The sequence below is a fragment of the Equus przewalskii genome, chromosome 7, assembly GCF_037783145.1.
Source record: "Equus przewalskii isolate Varuska chromosome 7, EquPr2, whole genome shotgun sequence".
NCBI lineage: Eukaryota > Metazoa > Chordata > Mammalia > Perissodactyla > Equidae > Equus > Equus przewalskii.
In genome coordinates this window covers 68343597-68361082 of record NC_091837.1, presented here as the reverse complement: position 1 = coordinate 68361082, position 17486 = coordinate 68343597, and the positions used below count along the sequence as shown (strand labels likewise).

The window sequence follows — 17486 nt, the reverse complement described above, 5'->3', positions numbered from 1 at the left end:
AGCTACAGAAGGGAAGCCCCAGATTCTGCATAAAAACTTCACCAAAATCAGTAGGCTGACCCCTAAACCCACACAGTGTTGGGGAGCCCTAGTGCAGACTGGCTAAAAGTAAACTGATTTGAATTGCATGCCAAGATAAAACAGTTAACACTTACTGGAGGAATGTAACAGAATCTAGCATCTCCATCACATAACATTCACACTGTCCAGCGTACAGTCCTAAATTACTCAACAGTTGAAGAACAAATGTGACCCTTTCTCAAGGGGAGACCAGTGGAGACCAACCCTGAGATGACCTACATGTTAGAACCTAGTGTGCAATAAATTGACAGATATATCATGTTTGTGAATTGAAACACTCAGTAATATTAAGTCAGTTCTCTCTCAGTTTAATCTGATTCAAGTCAATCCCCATCAAACCCTAAAATAATTTTTTTCTAGAAATATACAAACTGATCCTAAAATGTACATGGAAATGTGTAGGACCTGGAATATCCAAAGCAATCTAGAAAAAGAACAACCAAGTTAGAGAACTTAAATTATCTGACTTCAAGACTTTCCATGAAGCCGTAGTAATCAGTACAGTGTGATTCTGGCATAAAAATAAATAGGAAAGTGGGTTAAAATAGAGAACCCCAAAACAGATACTTTACATGATTATTTGATTTCCGACAGAGATGCCAAAGTAATCCATGAGGAAAGTCTTTTCAACAAATAATGCTGGAAGAACTGGACATCCATGAGGAAGAATGAACCTTGACTCCACCTTATATTAGTCAAAAAAATTAATTCCTCTTGGATCATAGTTCTCATCTAAAAGTTAAAACTATAAAGATTGTATAGGAGAATATATTTGTAACTAGGGGGTAAGCAAAGGTTTTTTTTTAAGGATATAGAAAGCAATAAGAGGAAGCTGATAAGATAGACTTCGTCAGTACTAAAAGCATCTCAGAAGAAAACAGTGTTAAGAAACGGCTAAGAGTCGCAGAGTAGAAAAGAATATTTGCAAAATGTGTTTATTTTTTTTTTGAGTAAGATTAGCCCTGAGCTAACATCTGTTGCTAATCTTTCTCTTTTTGCTGAGGAAAACTGGCCCTGTGCTAGCATCTGTGCCCATCTTCCTCTAGTTTATATGTGGGACTCCTGCCACAGCATGGCTTGACAAGTGATGTGTAGGTCCACACCCAGGATCTGAACCAGCGAACCCTTGGCCACCGAAGTGGAATGTACGAACTTAACTGCTGTGCCACCAGGCCGGCCCCTGCAAAACATACTTCCGTCAAGAGGATTGTATCTAGAATTTGTAAAGCATTTCTATAACTCAATAGTAAAAAGACCAATAGCTCAATTTAAAAAATGCACAAGAGATTTGATACTTCACAAAGGAACATATAGAAAAGGCCAGTATGCAAATGGAAAAGTGTGCAATATTGTCATTAGGAAAGTACACGTTGAAACCACAATGAAATACTACTGTACAACCACCAGAATGGCTATAGTTAAATAAACTGACCACACCAAATGTTGAGGAGGCTGCGGAACAACCAGGAACTCATAGACCGAGGGAGAAAATGTAAATGGTACTTCCCACTCTGGAAAAAAGGTCTGGCAAGTTTCTTATAAAACTAAACTCACATCTACCCAGTGACCCAATCATTTCACTCCTAGATGTTTACTCAAAAGAAATGAAAGCATGTGTCCACAAAAAGACATGTACTTACTTGAATGTTCATAGCAGCGTTATTCATAACACCCCAAATCTGGCAACAGGTGAGGTGTCTATCAGTAAAAGAAGGGCTAAACAAACTGTAGTCTGTTTATGTAAAGGAAAACTCAGCATTAAAAAGAGTGGACTACTGTCATATACGTTAGCTTCAGTGAATTTCAAAATGATTATGCTGAGTCAAAAAAGCCAGACCTGAAAGAGTGTATATTGTATAATTCAATTTATGTGAAGTTCTAGACAAGATTAAACCTATTGTGAAAAAACAATGATTACTTCTGGGGGTAGGGGAGGGAGTTGACTGAGAAAGGGGCGTGAGGGATTTTGTGGATGGATGATCTTGACAGGATTGAGGGTTGCACAATTTATGCATTTGGTAAAACTCACAAAATGGTCCCATTAAGATTTGTTCCACACTGTGTTGATTTTACCTTGAAAAGATGAGTGAACAATGAACTCTAGTTAATGATATATGGGTGCTAAGTGTCTAGATTTGCAGTACCTGCAACTTAATTTTTAATATATAAAAAAATAAGATGGATTTGTAGAAAGATAGAAGGGCGAGGACAGCACGTATCACAGAGCCTTCGTTGGAGTTTTCCGGGAAGGGAGTGGGCAGTGCTGGGTAGATAGGCTGAGTAAGTCTGAGTGACTTCATCAGGCTGTAGAGGTGGTTCCTAGTTGTCCAGTACCCAGCACTAGGGTGATTGAGGGCAAGAGGAACACTGGCTTGTCGTTGGAGAGTTTGATAAAATAGGGGTGTGAGCTCTGGATTGGTTGGTTTGTGTGTCAAAGGCGCACTCTCAAGGGAGTCTCTTGCTGTCTAGGAATTAGTTAGCCCTGGGAGGGGCAGTCTCTCCAGCATCAAGGCCTCAAATGCCAAGAGTGTCAAGGATAGAGAAAATAGGAAAATATAGTCAATACATGCTCCTATAAAAGTTTGAAACTACTGATTTAAACCATTCTGTAGAAGTGTACCTTAAAAAATTTAGGTTCATAAGCCAGCCAGAAGTGGATGTAAGTCCTGGCTCTTATCTCAGGAGCTCTGTGACCTTTTGAATTATTGAATGGTTCACATTTATTTCCTTTTTTTTAAAGTAGTCATAATATTAATTCACTTTATAGAGTTTATATCAGTATAAATCAGATAATGTGTGTAAAGCACTTTAAATAGTGCCAGTCACATAACAAATGGTAAAAATAAATATCGGCAATTTTTTGGTTAAGTTTTCTGTAGCCAGTGAAAATTTCCTGATTGTTCACTTGTATCCTTTGCTAATTTGTTAAGGACAGGGTTGTTCCTGAAGCTGCTTTCTTGGTGATGGAGGGAAGATAAAAAGCTATCTGGAAGTAGGCGTTTTTTTGTTTTCCATTCCCCATTCCTCAGCTATTTAGTGGTGATGAAGTACACCGACAGGGATAGTACGTGTAATTATAGACTTTTTTTTTGTTACGATCAGCTCTTGATTCCCGAGCTGTTTAAAATACAAACTTTTGGTCTTGCTAGTCATATATAAAATGAAAGGACTGTTCTGTTTAAGTAGAAATAATTATGAATGGGTAGTTACATATTACTCCATAGAAGTCCACATGTCATGAGTACATACGTAATCAAGAGCTGGAGCCTCATGTGAAGTTTCTTTTGTTGATAACATTCTAATTTGTTAACCTCTTTAATTTCACTCAGTGTTCATCATGCTTTGTGGCAACCTAGATTCTTACTCCTTTTGATTAGAAGAAGAAATATATTCTTCAGGCAAGAAGGTCATGAAAAATAATAAATTAGTAAAACATAGGTTTATTACTTTTTACAGTGGTAGTTTAACTGCTGCAGTAAATCATGCAAATAGGGCAGGAACAGTAAAACTCATTTAATGGTTTATGTGATTCTGTGGTATGAGCCTTCAGAGTCAGTGTTAGTTTCTTGAATGTAGTTCCTATTGCTTCTCCATTTTCTTCTGATAACAGATACATGAATAAATAGACGTGTCCTTAATCCAAAAAGAATTAACAAATATAATGTCTGTTTGAGCTAAAGTACAAAATCTTGATGTGTGTCAAAAAATTCTTATGCATTTATATAGTTGGTAAATTATACAGTAGATTTTAAATTTTAACTTCAGTTTTCAAAGGTCCGTTTATTCTTAGATGAAGAAAAGCCTTACTGTGTTAGTTTTACTGATAACTCACTTGTGAAAGTGGTTACTAGGTAAGCTCTATAAGGGCTTCTGTCAGGTTTATTACTAAGTCATTGGGTTAGTCCAGTGACCAGCTAGCAGGCTGTATGCCGTACAGACTCTTCTGGCACTTCAGTGTCCTGATAATTTTAACACCTCTTCCAACCTCTGTTCCCCAGATTTTTTATATTCAATCTGTGTAAGCAAGAAAGTTACACAGTTGATAGGGGATAATCTGCTTTTAAAAAACTGCGTTTCATATGAAGAACTGCAGGACTTTGCATGAGGTTCTAACGTGGACGTGCTTGCTCGTGTGTGTTGATGGAGGGACGGCGTTGCAGACTTCATGGTCTGTTACATCTTATTTCAATATATGTTTATAATAGTCTGTGTTAAGTGCATTAATGAACAATATCAAATTTGATCAGGCAGAATTTTTCTGAGACCAGTTTTTGGTTTTAACAGATTAACATGATGCTGAAGAGTTTTTAGAATATCTTGAACTCAGATGGTCAGATAAATTTAGGAAATGTTGAGCTAATGTGTTTGGGATAGTGCTATCATCATCATAGTAATAAAATTTAATATTCTTTGTGATACATTGTTGATTTCACCCTGTAAGTGTTTTTATTAGTTTAACATTTTCAGACATTAAACTGTTAAACTATCCTTCTCATCCTGCCTGTTGTAAACAGCTCAATGTTGTGCATGTTGATGCTTTTCACATTTGAGAAACGTACAGACATCTCTTTTGTCTTATTCCCTTAATATTGTTTAAATGTACAGAAACAGAACTTAGTGTAAACTTACACTTATCAAAAGGCAAATTTACACTGAGCTCTATAACCAAGAAAATTCTAACTATCCTCAATTTAATGAATGATGCTGTTTTTATTAATATTGATTTTCTGTTTCCGTTGTGCTTGTAGTGCTGAATGCTACCCATGACTAAGGTTCCTTTTGAGGTCAGCGTACTGCTATGTGCCTTGTGTTGTTAAATTCTCCCACCTCTTTTCTCTAAAACTACTATGAGACATAATTTACATAGCACGCCCTGATATCATTTGGCCTTTTGGGTATGATGTCCTCATTTACATGTTAAGTCAATCTCTCTACTTACCCCTGGTGCTAAGGCGACTGTAACAGATCCAAACGCACTGAGATGATGAAGCGGTACAGGAGTGGTGCTTACCCAAATGATCCAGGATATGTGTTTAGGAGATTTATGTAAGTTACTATTTACTGAGAATAAAAATGTAACTTAAGAAATTATTGTAGGAACCAAACAGACCCTTGACAGTACTGCATTTGAGGTTCCCAGGGGTCCCCAGGCTTTAGTCATAGAAACGCTGATGTAGGTGTTGTAAGCTCAGAAAGCTCTGGGTAGGGTAGAAGGCGTTGTTCAACGCTGTTGCTAGAATCCTGGCCCTGCCACTTGTTAGGTGTATGACCTTGGTGAGGTGGTTTTATTACGCCTCTGAGGCCCAGTTTCCTCAAATTTAAAATGAGATAATGATACATAGCTTGCAGGTTATTATAAGGTCCATAATATATTTAAAGTTTTACACCGTACCTGACATGTCATAGGTTACTTATGAAGCTAATTGTTATTATTTATTGCATTGATTCTAAGATGCACATTTTTTCACTTTGGGATGCATCTTGTAAATAAAATTGGAAGTTTTCCCCTTTAAGTGTAACACAAAATAAAGTAGATGACGTTTTAGATTTATTGAAATAGGGAATGTGTAAAAGACCTTTTATGTAGTTATAATATTCAGTGCCATTTCTCCAAATTTTTCCTGTGTTCGTTTCTTTTAGTATTTTTTACACACTATCCATACTTGGAGTTATAACTCGCCATTCTTTGTTAATAAACTGAAAACCTGAGAGGTCCATTTTTCCCCACTTCTTTTTTTAACCATTTTTTTTTTTTTTTTTTTTTTTTTAAGATTTTATTTTTTCCTTTTTCTCCCGAAAGCCCCCCGGTACATAGTTGTGTATTATTCGTTGTGGGTTCTTCTAGTTGTGGCATGTGGGATGCTGCCTCAGCGTGGTCTGATGAGCAGTGCCATGTCCGCGCCCAGGATTCGAACTAACGAAACACTGGGCCGCCTGCAGCGGAGCGCGCGAACTTAACCACTCGGCCACGGGGCCAGCCCCTTTTTTTAACCATTTTTATTTTTATCCTTTTTCTCCCCAAAGCCCCCCAGTACATAGTTGTATATTCTTAGTTGTGGGTCCTTCTAGTTGTGGCATGTGGGATGCTACCTCAGCATGGCTTGATGAGTGGTGCCATGTCCGCACCCAGGATTTAAACCGACGAAACACTGGGCTGCCACAGCAGAGCGCAAACTTAACCACTCGGCCACGGGGCTGACCCCTCCCCACTTTTATTTAAAATGTTATGATTTAGTGTGACTAAGAATATTGGGGTCCTATTTTTACTAATTTAGTCACCAAATACCTTGTTTGCTAGGTGGTAGTATACACAGACCTTTGGGAGTTCAGGGTCTTATGGGGAAAATAAAATGTAGTTAGAAAGGATCCGTCTTTAAGGAAGAGTGGGTGATTAAAACTGCCTGATTTAAATCCCTGCGACTACTAGGTCTTAAAAAATTGACCTAGCTTGCTAAGCATACCTACAGAAATAGTAAAGTCAGAAGGTGGCTCGGAAGGGGCTGTTGACATAAATGCATGTGGAAGAAAATGGGTACCAAAGACCCATGTTACATAGCGAGGCCATTGTATCAGAAGGGAATGAACAGGGCTGAGGCTGGTGTTTCGTTGTCTCCTGTAGTGATGCCCAAAGTGAACTGAAATGACGCAAAATAGGAAATAATCTGTACTTCTTATGCTTAGTTATCTAAGGTTAGGAGCTTATCTTTTTACAGAAATGTCAAGATGACTTGACATTTAATTCTTTGGCAATATTTTCTTTTGTTTCATTTGTTTAACTTTGGTAAATGCAGTACATTCACACGGTTTAAAAATCTTTGTGTATATTTATGTATACACATACATGCATGCACACATACGTACAAACAGAACAAACATGCCTTGAAAAGTCTCCCTTCCCTCCCTCTCCCTACTTCAAGTAACCACTGCTGTTCCTAGTGTGTGTCTGTATCTTTCCTGTATGCATACATGCATACACAAATACTTAGAGGTTTTTACTTGTCTTTTTTTTTTTTTTTTTTTTTTACAAAGAGAGTAGCTTACTATACGTAGTGTACTTGCTTTTTTCACTTACTATGATATTTTAGAGATCTTTCCATGTCAATTCTTAGGGAACTTTCTTTGCCATATACTAAATTACCTTATGAATATTTTTTTGCAGCTACTTTCCATTCTGATTTCTTGTTTCATTGTCTGAATTCTTGTTTTTTCTTATTTGATTTTTTTTAGGTGAAATTTTCAAAAGGTGAAATACACAAATTATAAGTGCTCGATAGGAATGAATTTGACAAATGCATGTACAGTGTATCAAGAGTATTTCAATTACCCAGAAAGTTCTTTCATACTCTTTCCTGGTGGTTCCTCTAGAGGCAACAACTGTTTAAATTTTTTTCGCTTTCAGTTTATTTTGCCCCGTATGGAACCTTATGTGAATGGAATCATTCAGTATCTAGTCTTTTATGTTCAGCTTCTCTCAGCCAACTAAATATTTCTGAGATTCGTCCATGTTGTGTATATCTGTAATTCTTTTTCAAGATGGTTTTGCAATTCAGGATCTTTTGCATTTCTGTATACGTTTTAGATCAGCTTGTCAATTGTTATAAAGATGTCTTGCTGAAGTCATGATTGCAGTGGATTTGAAAAAAATGACCAAATACTATCAGGGAATTAGGGAAAATAGACATCTTAATATTGGGTTGTTTAATCTTTGACTATAGTATATCTCTTACATACTTAGGTTTATTTAATATCTTTCAGCAAGGTTTTTAGTTGTTATTGTATAGGTCTTACACATCTTGTGTTAAACATTTTGTCTAAGTATTTTATGTTTTTGACAGTATTGTAAATGGAATTCAGAATTTTAATTTTCAGATTGTACATTAGATCCCTAGAATTCATTCATCTTATAGCTGGAATTTTGTGTCCTTTGACCAGCATCTCCCCCACATCCCAGCCCCTGGCAACCACCATTCTGCTCCCTATGTCTTTGAGTTTGGCTAACAAAAAGCAGTTTTATTTCTTCCCTTTCCAACATTTTTGTCTTTACTTTTTCTTACCATATTGCACTAGCTAGGACCTCCAGTACAATGTTAATCAGAGTTATATTTTATATTATTGTTGATTAAAGTAAATCATTAGTTTAAAATCTTTCTTCCTTCTAACACAAACATTTGAGCAATAATTTCCCTTTAAGCACTACTTTAGCTTTAGCCCCCCCACCCAATGTTTTATATTGTGGATTCAATTTGATGTAGTTTAAAGTATTTTCTAACTTATTTTGTGATTTCTTCTTTGACTCTTGGGTTATTTAGAAGTTTGTTGTTAGTTTCCAAATATTTGGGACTTTAAAAGTATCTTTCAGTCATTTGTATTCTAAGTTAGTTCTCTTGTAACCAAAGAACATAATTTATAAGATTTCAAAGTTTTTAAAATTAACTGACCTTTTTTCATGGCCCCAGCATGTGGTCTTCTTTTAAATGTTCCATGTACACTCGAAGAGGATTGTATAAATGTCGGTCAGATCAAGGCGGTTGATAGTATTGTGCAGCGCTTCTATGATATATAGATTTTTTTTGTAGTCTAATTGTTCAAGGAGTTACTAAGATTGCTCTGATTGCTGATTTGTTCATTTCTTCTTTTAGATTTGTCAGTTTTTGCTTTATGTATTTTAAAACTATGTTTTTAGATGCATATAGAATTGTTAATGTCTTCTAATGAATTTATCCTCTTATGAAATGTCTCTTTATCTCTGGTAATATTCTTAGTCTTATTATTTCTGATAGTATGTTGGATTAAGCTTACTGCCTGCATGAACTGTGTATTTCCATTCTTATGTTTTCACCTTAGCTATGTGTTATATTTAAAGTACATCTTTTTTGTGGATGTTTTGCATCTTGTGTTCATTCTGACAAGTCTCTGCCTCTTACTGGAGTATGTGCTGTATTTATGTATAATGTTATCATTGATGTGGTTGGGTTTACTCTTTGTTTTACTCCTTACACTTTACTCTTTGTTTTCTGTTATCATCTGGGTTTTTTTGTTCTTCTTTTCTCCTTTCCTTCCTTTGGGGTTAATTATGTTTTAGAATTTTGTTTTAATTTTCTATATGCTTTTTAGCTATATCTCTTTGCCTTTTGGGTGGGAGGTGCTTTCCAAATGACAATATGCGTCCTTAGATTTGCAGCAGTGCGGTTGTTTTAAACACTTCTTGTTCCTTCTGCTGCTGTTAGTATATAAATTACATCCACATACTTTTAGAATTATAATTTTTGCTGCAATTGATCATCTCCTTTTAGGAGAAGTTAGGAGGAGAAAAGAGTATCATCTTTTACATTTACCTACATACTTACACTTTCTGATTCTCTTACTTTTTTCCTATAGAGTTTCTTTCTGTTGTCATTTCTCTTTATCCTGAAGAACTTTCCTTTAGCATTTCTTTGTGCAAAGTCTGCTAGAATTAATTCTCCAAATTTTTATCTGAACATGTTTTTGTTTTGACTTTTATAAAAGAAATTTTTGTTGGCTCTAGATTTTAGGGTTTTATTATTTTCCCCTTTCAGCTCTTTAAAGATGTTATTCCATTGTCTTCTGACTTCCATTGTTTCTCATGAGAAAATTATTATTCATGTGTTTATGCTTCTATATATGGATTCTTCTGCTCTTGCTGCTGTCAGAGTTGAACAAAGGTGGACGTTGGTTAAAGTGGTAAAAACAGATTTTATTCAGTAACCATTGCAGTAGGGGAAAGAGCTAAGCTCAATTCCGGTTTACACAGAGGTGACTGGGAGACTGAGGGAGTAAGGGGAGGGGAACAGTTCGGGGCTCAAGCAGTCAAAGAAATGAAAAATTGCCCAAAAAGTGGGTAAGAGGGTTCGTCATTGTCAATGTGATTGGCCATCTGTGTCTGCTAAGTGGCATTTATTGAAGTTAGGCTTCTACCCTACCTCAGAGGGTAGACTGAGAGACAGAGGACCTGTCCTTCCTGGTGATTGATTACATTTCAAAGGAGTGGTTTTCAGGTCCTTGAGAAGGACACTCCCCAGTTATAGGAAACATATACATCTCAAAGAGACAGAGGAAGGATTTACAATTGTAAGCTTGTTCAGTCTCTAATAAAAGGAGGTCAGAGGCCTATTGACAAGTGTTGGCTGGTGCAAATAGTAAATTCTTCTGTCAGCCTTTAGCTTTTCCAGACAGGAACTCAGAAGCATCTGGGTCATACCAGGGACACAGCCTTAGGCTGCTAGAAGCCATGCTAGAGTTTAGTTGAGCGTCTCAGTGCCGGGGTCTGGATGGAGTTGTATATGCCAAGAGTTTTTATAGTTCTCACAACTTTAGATTTTCTTTTCATTCTGTGTTTTTAGGAATTTGATGGTTATGTGCCCAAGTGTGGTTTTCTTTGTATTTAAACTGCTGGGTAGTCACTGAGTTTCTTGGAAGTGTAAGTTTAGTTTTTCACTAAAGTTGAAAATGTTTCAGCCATTATTATTTCAAATATTTTTTTCCAATCTATAAAATTTCTGCTGCTCCATCGTCAGATTCACTGACTGTTCTGTCTTCTCCAACCATCAGGTTAATTTTTTCTGATTCTGTAATTTTCAGTTCTAGAATTCCCATTTGATTCACTTTTATAGTTTCCATTGCTCAGCTGAGAGTCCCATCAGTTCATTAAGTCCATGAACATATTCATAATAGTTACTTTAAAATCCTTGTGTTTTAATTCATCTTGGGGGTCTGTTTCTACTGGCTATTTTTTCTTTTGACTAGGGGATAGAATTTTCTTATTTCTTCACATGTTTGGTAATTTGTGGTTTTATATTGGATATTTGGGACAAAACATTATAGAGACTCTGAATTCTGTTATTGTCCTCTGAAGAGTGTTGATTTTTGTTCTGTCAGATGGTTTTGGATCTCAAAGTCCAAATTTTCTGCCTCTAGTCTAAGCAATAGCTGAAATCTCGGCTTAGTTCTCTCAGACTTCCGAGTGCTGGTTCTCACCAGGCTCAACAATAGTCACCCACGTGTATAGGGTAGGGGTCAGTCAAGGATTTGGGCAAAGCTCACACTCACATTGTGAGGTTTTCCCCTCCTGTGGCTCCCTTCTTTACAGGATTTCCCCCGTTTTCCAGCCTCTCTGGCAGCCCCAAATCCATCCTCTGATTTTGCAGGTCAGTAAAACTGCAGTTTTCTACATAAGGTCCAGTTGCCCTGCCTAACTTAGACTGCAAGGGTGCCCTTGGGTACAAAGCTGCATAAACTCAGCTCTCGTCCAGTGTACTTGCCCTCTTAGGAAAGTTGACTTTGCTTCAATTTTTGTCTGTTTTTGGTCTCTCTCCACTATTTTCAGATAATTGACTTTATAATATTTTGTTCAGAGGCTGTCGGGCTGTCATTTTTACCTGAAGGAAAGTTTGCCTGATTGAGGCTGCTCTACAGGCAGAACCTCTGTTCTGTTTCATGTATTGTTTTACTAATTCCTTACTGTTTCCATTATTGAGGATTTACAATGTGTTTCAGAATCTGGTAGGGCCAGTCTCTACTCTTCTTGTCTGAGTTTTCTTGGTCATTCTTGTTTATTTTGGTATGTTATATTTGGAACAGTTTTGTTTGGGTCTTAAAATTTTTTTTTTTTAATTTTTGTTGAGATTGCATCAAATATCTAAATTTGGCAGAATTGATATCGTTATGTTGTCTTCCTTTCTAGGAAGATATATGTTTCTCTCTTTGCTCACTTTACTTTTGTGTTCTTTAGTAATAATTAAAATGTTTCTTTGTGTAGTTTTGACACATTTATTCTAGGTGCTTGGTATATTTTGTTATAAATTGATTCTTTTTAAAAATATTTTTTCGTATATAAACAAGCAAAAATTTTACTAGCTAGAAGCAAATTTACTATTTTTAAGTAAATCTTCCAATTCTGTGACTGATGGAACTGAGGCTTAAATATACCGTATGATGGCAAGTGGAAAGTAGCTGAGTTGGAGTTGGGATCTGGGTCTCTCTGCCTCTAGATTGATTCCATGTTTTTAACAACTACTGTTTATTATTCTCTAGTTTATTTCAAGGCTTGAATAAAACTCAGCTTAAGCACCTCATGCCCTTTGAGATTCTGGTTCTTGTGCCAGTCCCAGAGTTGCTTGAGTGAAATGTTCATTCTAGTCTCATAGGAGCAGAATAGCTTCTTGATCTACTCTTTTGTTGATCATTTTCCTCAAATTATTTTCGAAGAAAGAAGAGTAAGTTGTATACTATTCCTTCTGAGGCTTAAATTCATATTCATAACTATAATTTAGTTGATTCAATTGTAGTTTAAACTACGTGGTGCTGTATGTTTTCAGTAGATAAATATCCTGAAGAGCCATTTTATGTCATGGGTTTTGGGGGGAAAAAGATAAGGTCTAAATTATCCTCCAGTTTTTTGGCTTTTTCTGGCTTTTGTTGTCTGGGAAATGAAAGATGGACTTCCACAGCCAAAAAAGCAAGAAAATCTGTACAATATCTCAAAAAGGTGCTGGAAAGTATCTTGAGGTGCAGTTTTTTTGCCTGTCTAGTATTATAGTTAGAAAGCATGGCTTGAAATGTTTTTGCAGCCCAGTGGCTGTGCAGGAGGCCCTGTGGCACTGAAGCCCAGCACCTCAGGTGCTGCATGTTGCGGGAAGATGGCACTTTTCACCACTGCCCTTTGAAATGTTGATTGACAGCTCGTTAGCAATGTGTACATCTAGAATTTAGTCAGTTGTTTGATTTTATTTTCAAAAGTTGTTTTGAAATGTTTCTTCCTCCTCCTTGAAATTTTGATGATTGTGTAATATGTAAGAAATGGAATTGTTTCAGAAATTACCTTTTGACTCTAATTTTAAAAGTGCAACTTATGACCTGAGACACCTTGGTAGTCAGAAGTTCCACCCCCGGTTGCCTTTTCAGCTCTTCTCCCACAGATGAGAATTACTGTGAAATGGAGTAGAGGCAGGGAAAACAGAAGTATCTCTGGGTTGCACATGTTCTGAAAAGAAATGTGGAAGAAAAATTTTGAGGTCTTTCTGGTCTATGTCTTTCGGTTCAGGTGTATTGATTAAAAAAACTAGATATAGCAAATTTTTCATACTTATAATGTGTTTTAAGAATTTGGTGCTTTTATATATCGTTAGTCCTCACAGCAGTTTCTTAAAACTTTTAAGGTAGCGTGCTGTGTTAGGATGACTTCAAAATCCACGTCCTTGTCCTTTGTAGTAATAAGAGAGAAATAATTTTCAGTGACACTGAATATATAAGTATCGAAAATAACCCGGAAATCTTAACTGTGGATGTGTGTTTAATTGGAATTTTTCGTATATTAAAAATATCAGTTGACATCTGTTTTTAAATAAGTTTTTATAAAAACTGGATTATAAAATGAAGCACTGTTAGTAAGGCTAGTACATAGGTATTAGATCTTTTGTTGTGAGTAGAGGAAATTGGAAAGGGCATTATAGGTGTGATTTCATTAAGCTAGAGAACATTGATGTTCACATTTTAAAAACATAATCATAACTTATCTGAAGTCACATGTTCCATTTTATTGGCTTCCTTCATATAGAAAATATAGAAACCAGCACTAAATGCGTGTGAAAAAGCAATGTATATTTTCTGGGTGAAGGAAGTATTCTGTACATTTTCCATGTTTTACATCATGGTATTTTGAATAACCATGCTTCCATGTTCACATCAATTTTTTGTTTTTCAATTTATGCACAGCACTTGCTCTGAAATTTGGGGACTGAGTACACCAAATACGATAGATCAGTGGGATACAACAGGCCTTTACAGCTTCTCTGAACAAACCAGGTGAATATTCTGCCCTCTATCGAATCCTAGAGATCTTGTGGGAGGGGGGGTGTTTTGGAAGACCTATAGTGGGTTGCTTAGTGTAATTTTGCCTACGATGTTTCCTTTATTGTAAAATAAGGCATGGCATTTAAAATACCTGCTTGCCAGTATTAAAAACATACTAAATGTTTCAGCTGATGTTTTGATCAATGAAATTCTAGTTTTGAATTTTGAAATTATTGCATCCCCTAAAGAATAGGAACTTTGTTAACTGTATTCTCATTTTAGTTTGAGATTAGATTATAATCTGTTCTTGGCCTAATTTTTAAGTAGATACATAACCAATTTTTGCTAAATTTCTTGCTATCATCTAAGTCTCATCTTCTTTATACTAATAAATACATAGCTATTTACTGAACTCTTTATATCACAATTAACGCTAGGCTAACTTGTTCTTATGTTATTTTTTTGGTCACCTTATTCTCTTTTGTTGAGCATATTGGTATTTGTCCATTTCATCTCATCATATTCATTACCATCTGCGTTTATGTGTGAGTTATAGAAATATATCTCAGTGCTCAAAACAATCACAGCTGGGTAATGAGTTACATTAGTTTGAATAAGTTACTTTTACTTCATTGTTGGTATTTACCATTCTTCACACTAGTTCCTTTGTTTGATAATTCAATCACCTACAGAATTAATGCCCTTAAAAGCCTGCCTATATAAGAATTTGATTTACTAAAGATAGAAGATGACAAAGTTTTTCAAGTATAACTATGTGATACTCTTTAAAAACCAGTTTTTTCCCAAATGGTTAGCCATTCATTGACATTTGAGTCATTTATGTAGCATGTTTATAAGAAACATCTGCTATTGCTGCTGCTTACTTTTATATGAGATCCATTAAATAGTACGTTTTTCTTCCTTGTACCCACTAAAACTAACTAAATGTCTGTCATTCCTTTCTTTATGCTCCTACTGTGCTAATTTAGCTCAATTGACTACACCTATTTTTTTTTTTTTAAAGTTCCTACCTTTCTCTTCCCCTTGCTTCCCAATAGGTCTCTTGATGGTCGTCTTCAGGTATCTCATCGAAAAGGACTGCCACATGTTATATATTGCCGATTGTGGCGCTGGCCTGATCTTCACAGTCATCATGAACTCAAAGCAATTGAAAACTGCGAATATGCTTTTAATCTTAAAAAGGATGAAGTATGTGTAAACCCTTACCACTACCAGAGAGTTGAGACACCAGGTAGGAAAATTAGATTTTTTCCTTGTTTTAAATTAAATGCTGGAACTTAGGTTTATGAGGTACTCTTATACCTAATTGACCCAGGGAAATTTTGATGTAAAATTCTTATAAATTACCTTAAATTCAATATATTATTGGTGGTAATTAAAAATACTTCTTTATTTTTTAATTAATTAATTAGTTTTTTGGTGAGGTAGATTGGCCCTGAGCTAACATCCATTGGCGTTGGCAGTCTTCCTCCTTTTTTGCTTGAGGAAGGTTAACCCTGAGTTATCATCTGTGCCAGTCTTCCTCTGTTTTCTATGTGGGATGCCTCCACAGTGTGGCTGACAAATGGAGTAGGTCTGCGCCTGGGATCCAAACCCGTGAACCTGGGCTGCCAAAGCAGAGTACACAGAACTTTAACCACATGGTTATGGAGCCAGCCCCAAAAATACTTTTTTATTTTTTAAATATTTTATGGAAAAATATATGTAAGGGGGAAAGATATGTCAGTTTCTTGGGATAGCATTCTATTTCACATCAAAGTACGTATCCAGGAAATTCTAATCCCACAGATTCAGTCTGCTTAGAACTAAACTGCTGTATCTCTGCCTGTCTGCTGCATTAACTATTTCCAATCATTTTGCTCTTAGAGTCTGTTTTTGAAGTGCATTAATGACATCATTTGTATCTAAGCAGTTTAGTAAAACTCATAGCAAGACTTTGTAGTTTTCTTGGTCAGCTGTGTATTTGAAACTTTTTAAAAGAGTAAAGCTATATTTTTAGAAGATACCCTACTTCTGATTTTACAAATCTTTCCACCACTTTTCCCTTGGAGATTTATGAACTTTTATGGTAATGTGATATTGCCAGGATCACCTTGTTCCCAAAAGTACAAGATAAATTGGGACTTGGAAATTTAGATTGTGGTTTATATGGTAAGTTAAAATTGTAATCAGATTTGTCACTTTCTCAATAGCTCTCAATACCAAATAGGTTGACTCTAAATTTAAAGAATTAAGCACACTACTTTTTTTGTGAAAATGTTTAGTAAAGGTCCCCCTCCCTCTTTGCTCCTTGCTGTTAACTTGGAGTCTTTTCCTCTTTCAGTTCTGCCTCCCGTGTTAGTGCCGCGGCACACTGAAATCCTGACAGAACTCCCGCCTCTGGATGACTATACCCACTCCATCCCAGAGAACACTAACTTCCCAGCGGGGATCGAGCCACAGAGTAATTATATCCCAGGTAGTTTTGCCTGTTGAGTCTCCTAAACATTGGGATAGATACGAATTTTGTTCACAAACGTTCAAGTATGAGTAATCTGTGGTTTGTGTTTTAAAAAAATGCTTCTGGATTTTGAATAGAAAAATGTGATTTGTTGGGTGATTATTTTGTGAAATGTGTAAGCCTAGTACTTTAAGCATTTTTGTCTGGAGAAAAGTTTTACTTTATATTTCATTTTCTTTTGCAGTGGCTTTAATCAAAGTACTGTGAGAAGCAGAAAAGAAAAGATCTTAGTAAGTTTGTCTTAGTTGTTGAAGCTGAGAGATGCAGAATGTAAGCAAAATAAATGGTACAGGAAAAAAGTATTCCTGGAACAAATGTAACTAAAAATCACCCAAATAATCACTTTCATAGATAGTTTGATAATGTTTAAAAGAAATGTAAGATTTCTATAGAAGATATTTTAATTTTACAGACGTAACAACACATATGTTGTACTGAAAATCAGAAATCCTCTATTTTAGTTCTTTTTCATCTGGGCCTCAGTAATGCCTACTGAAAAATAAATGAATTCAACTACCTGGTTCGCAAATTCTGCTCTAATTATTGTATTATGTGACCCAGTAATTCATGATACGGTAACTGCCCTTTTAGTTTTCACTATTTTTTAGGAGAACAACTTACATTTTCTTATTTTTGTTTCTCTTTTTTTGTCTTTTGGGTTTTTTTTCCTAGCAGAAACTAAAGGTGTAATGTTACGATGAGGATTAAACTATGCATTGGATCTTTTAGTGTCAGTTTTTTCTCCTTTTGTAGTATTACTGTATTCTCTCATTTTTATTTTACACAACTGAAAATATGTCAGGAACTTAGAATTTCAAGTACATTAAAAAATATTTCTTTAATGTGTCTCATCATGGAAATGCTTATTCATTGAAGACAATTTTAAAAACAAAAAGGATTTTTTTTAAATAGCTAATTTTAAAGTTAGAAAGTGTTTTCTGATAGTTCTAATGTGCATTTTTTGATTACTATTTTATTCCAAAAGAGTACTTAAGACTGCCTTTTGTGTTGCTAGGAAACAAAGTTTCATAAGTTGGGAGGAAAGGGCATGAAGTGGGGTGGACTCTGAGGGCTA

The 17486-nt window shown here is 35.7% G+C and overlaps 1 protein-coding gene across 12 annotated transcripts in view; it reads left to right on the top strand.

Annotated features, from left to right (window-relative positions):
- Positions 1–17486, top strand: part of SMAD2 (SMAD family member 2) — an 87240-nt gene that overhangs the window by 39267 nt on the left and 30487 nt on the right. For 6 of the 12 annotated variants that reach the window (XM_070630112.1, XM_070630120.1, XM_070630115.1 and 3 more), the window contains 3 exons: positions 13813–13902; positions 14949–15142; positions 16235–16369. In XM_070630112.1, the coding sequence (XP_070486213.1) occupies positions 13813–13902; positions 14949–15142; positions 16235–16369 (419 nt within the window). Of the gene's footprint in view, positions 1–13812; positions 13903–14948; positions 15143–16234; positions 16370–16622; positions 16642–17486 lie in introns of those variants that run through there. The other 6 variants (XM_070630117.1, XM_070630122.1, XM_070630119.1 and 3 more) reach the window with 2 other exon arrangements.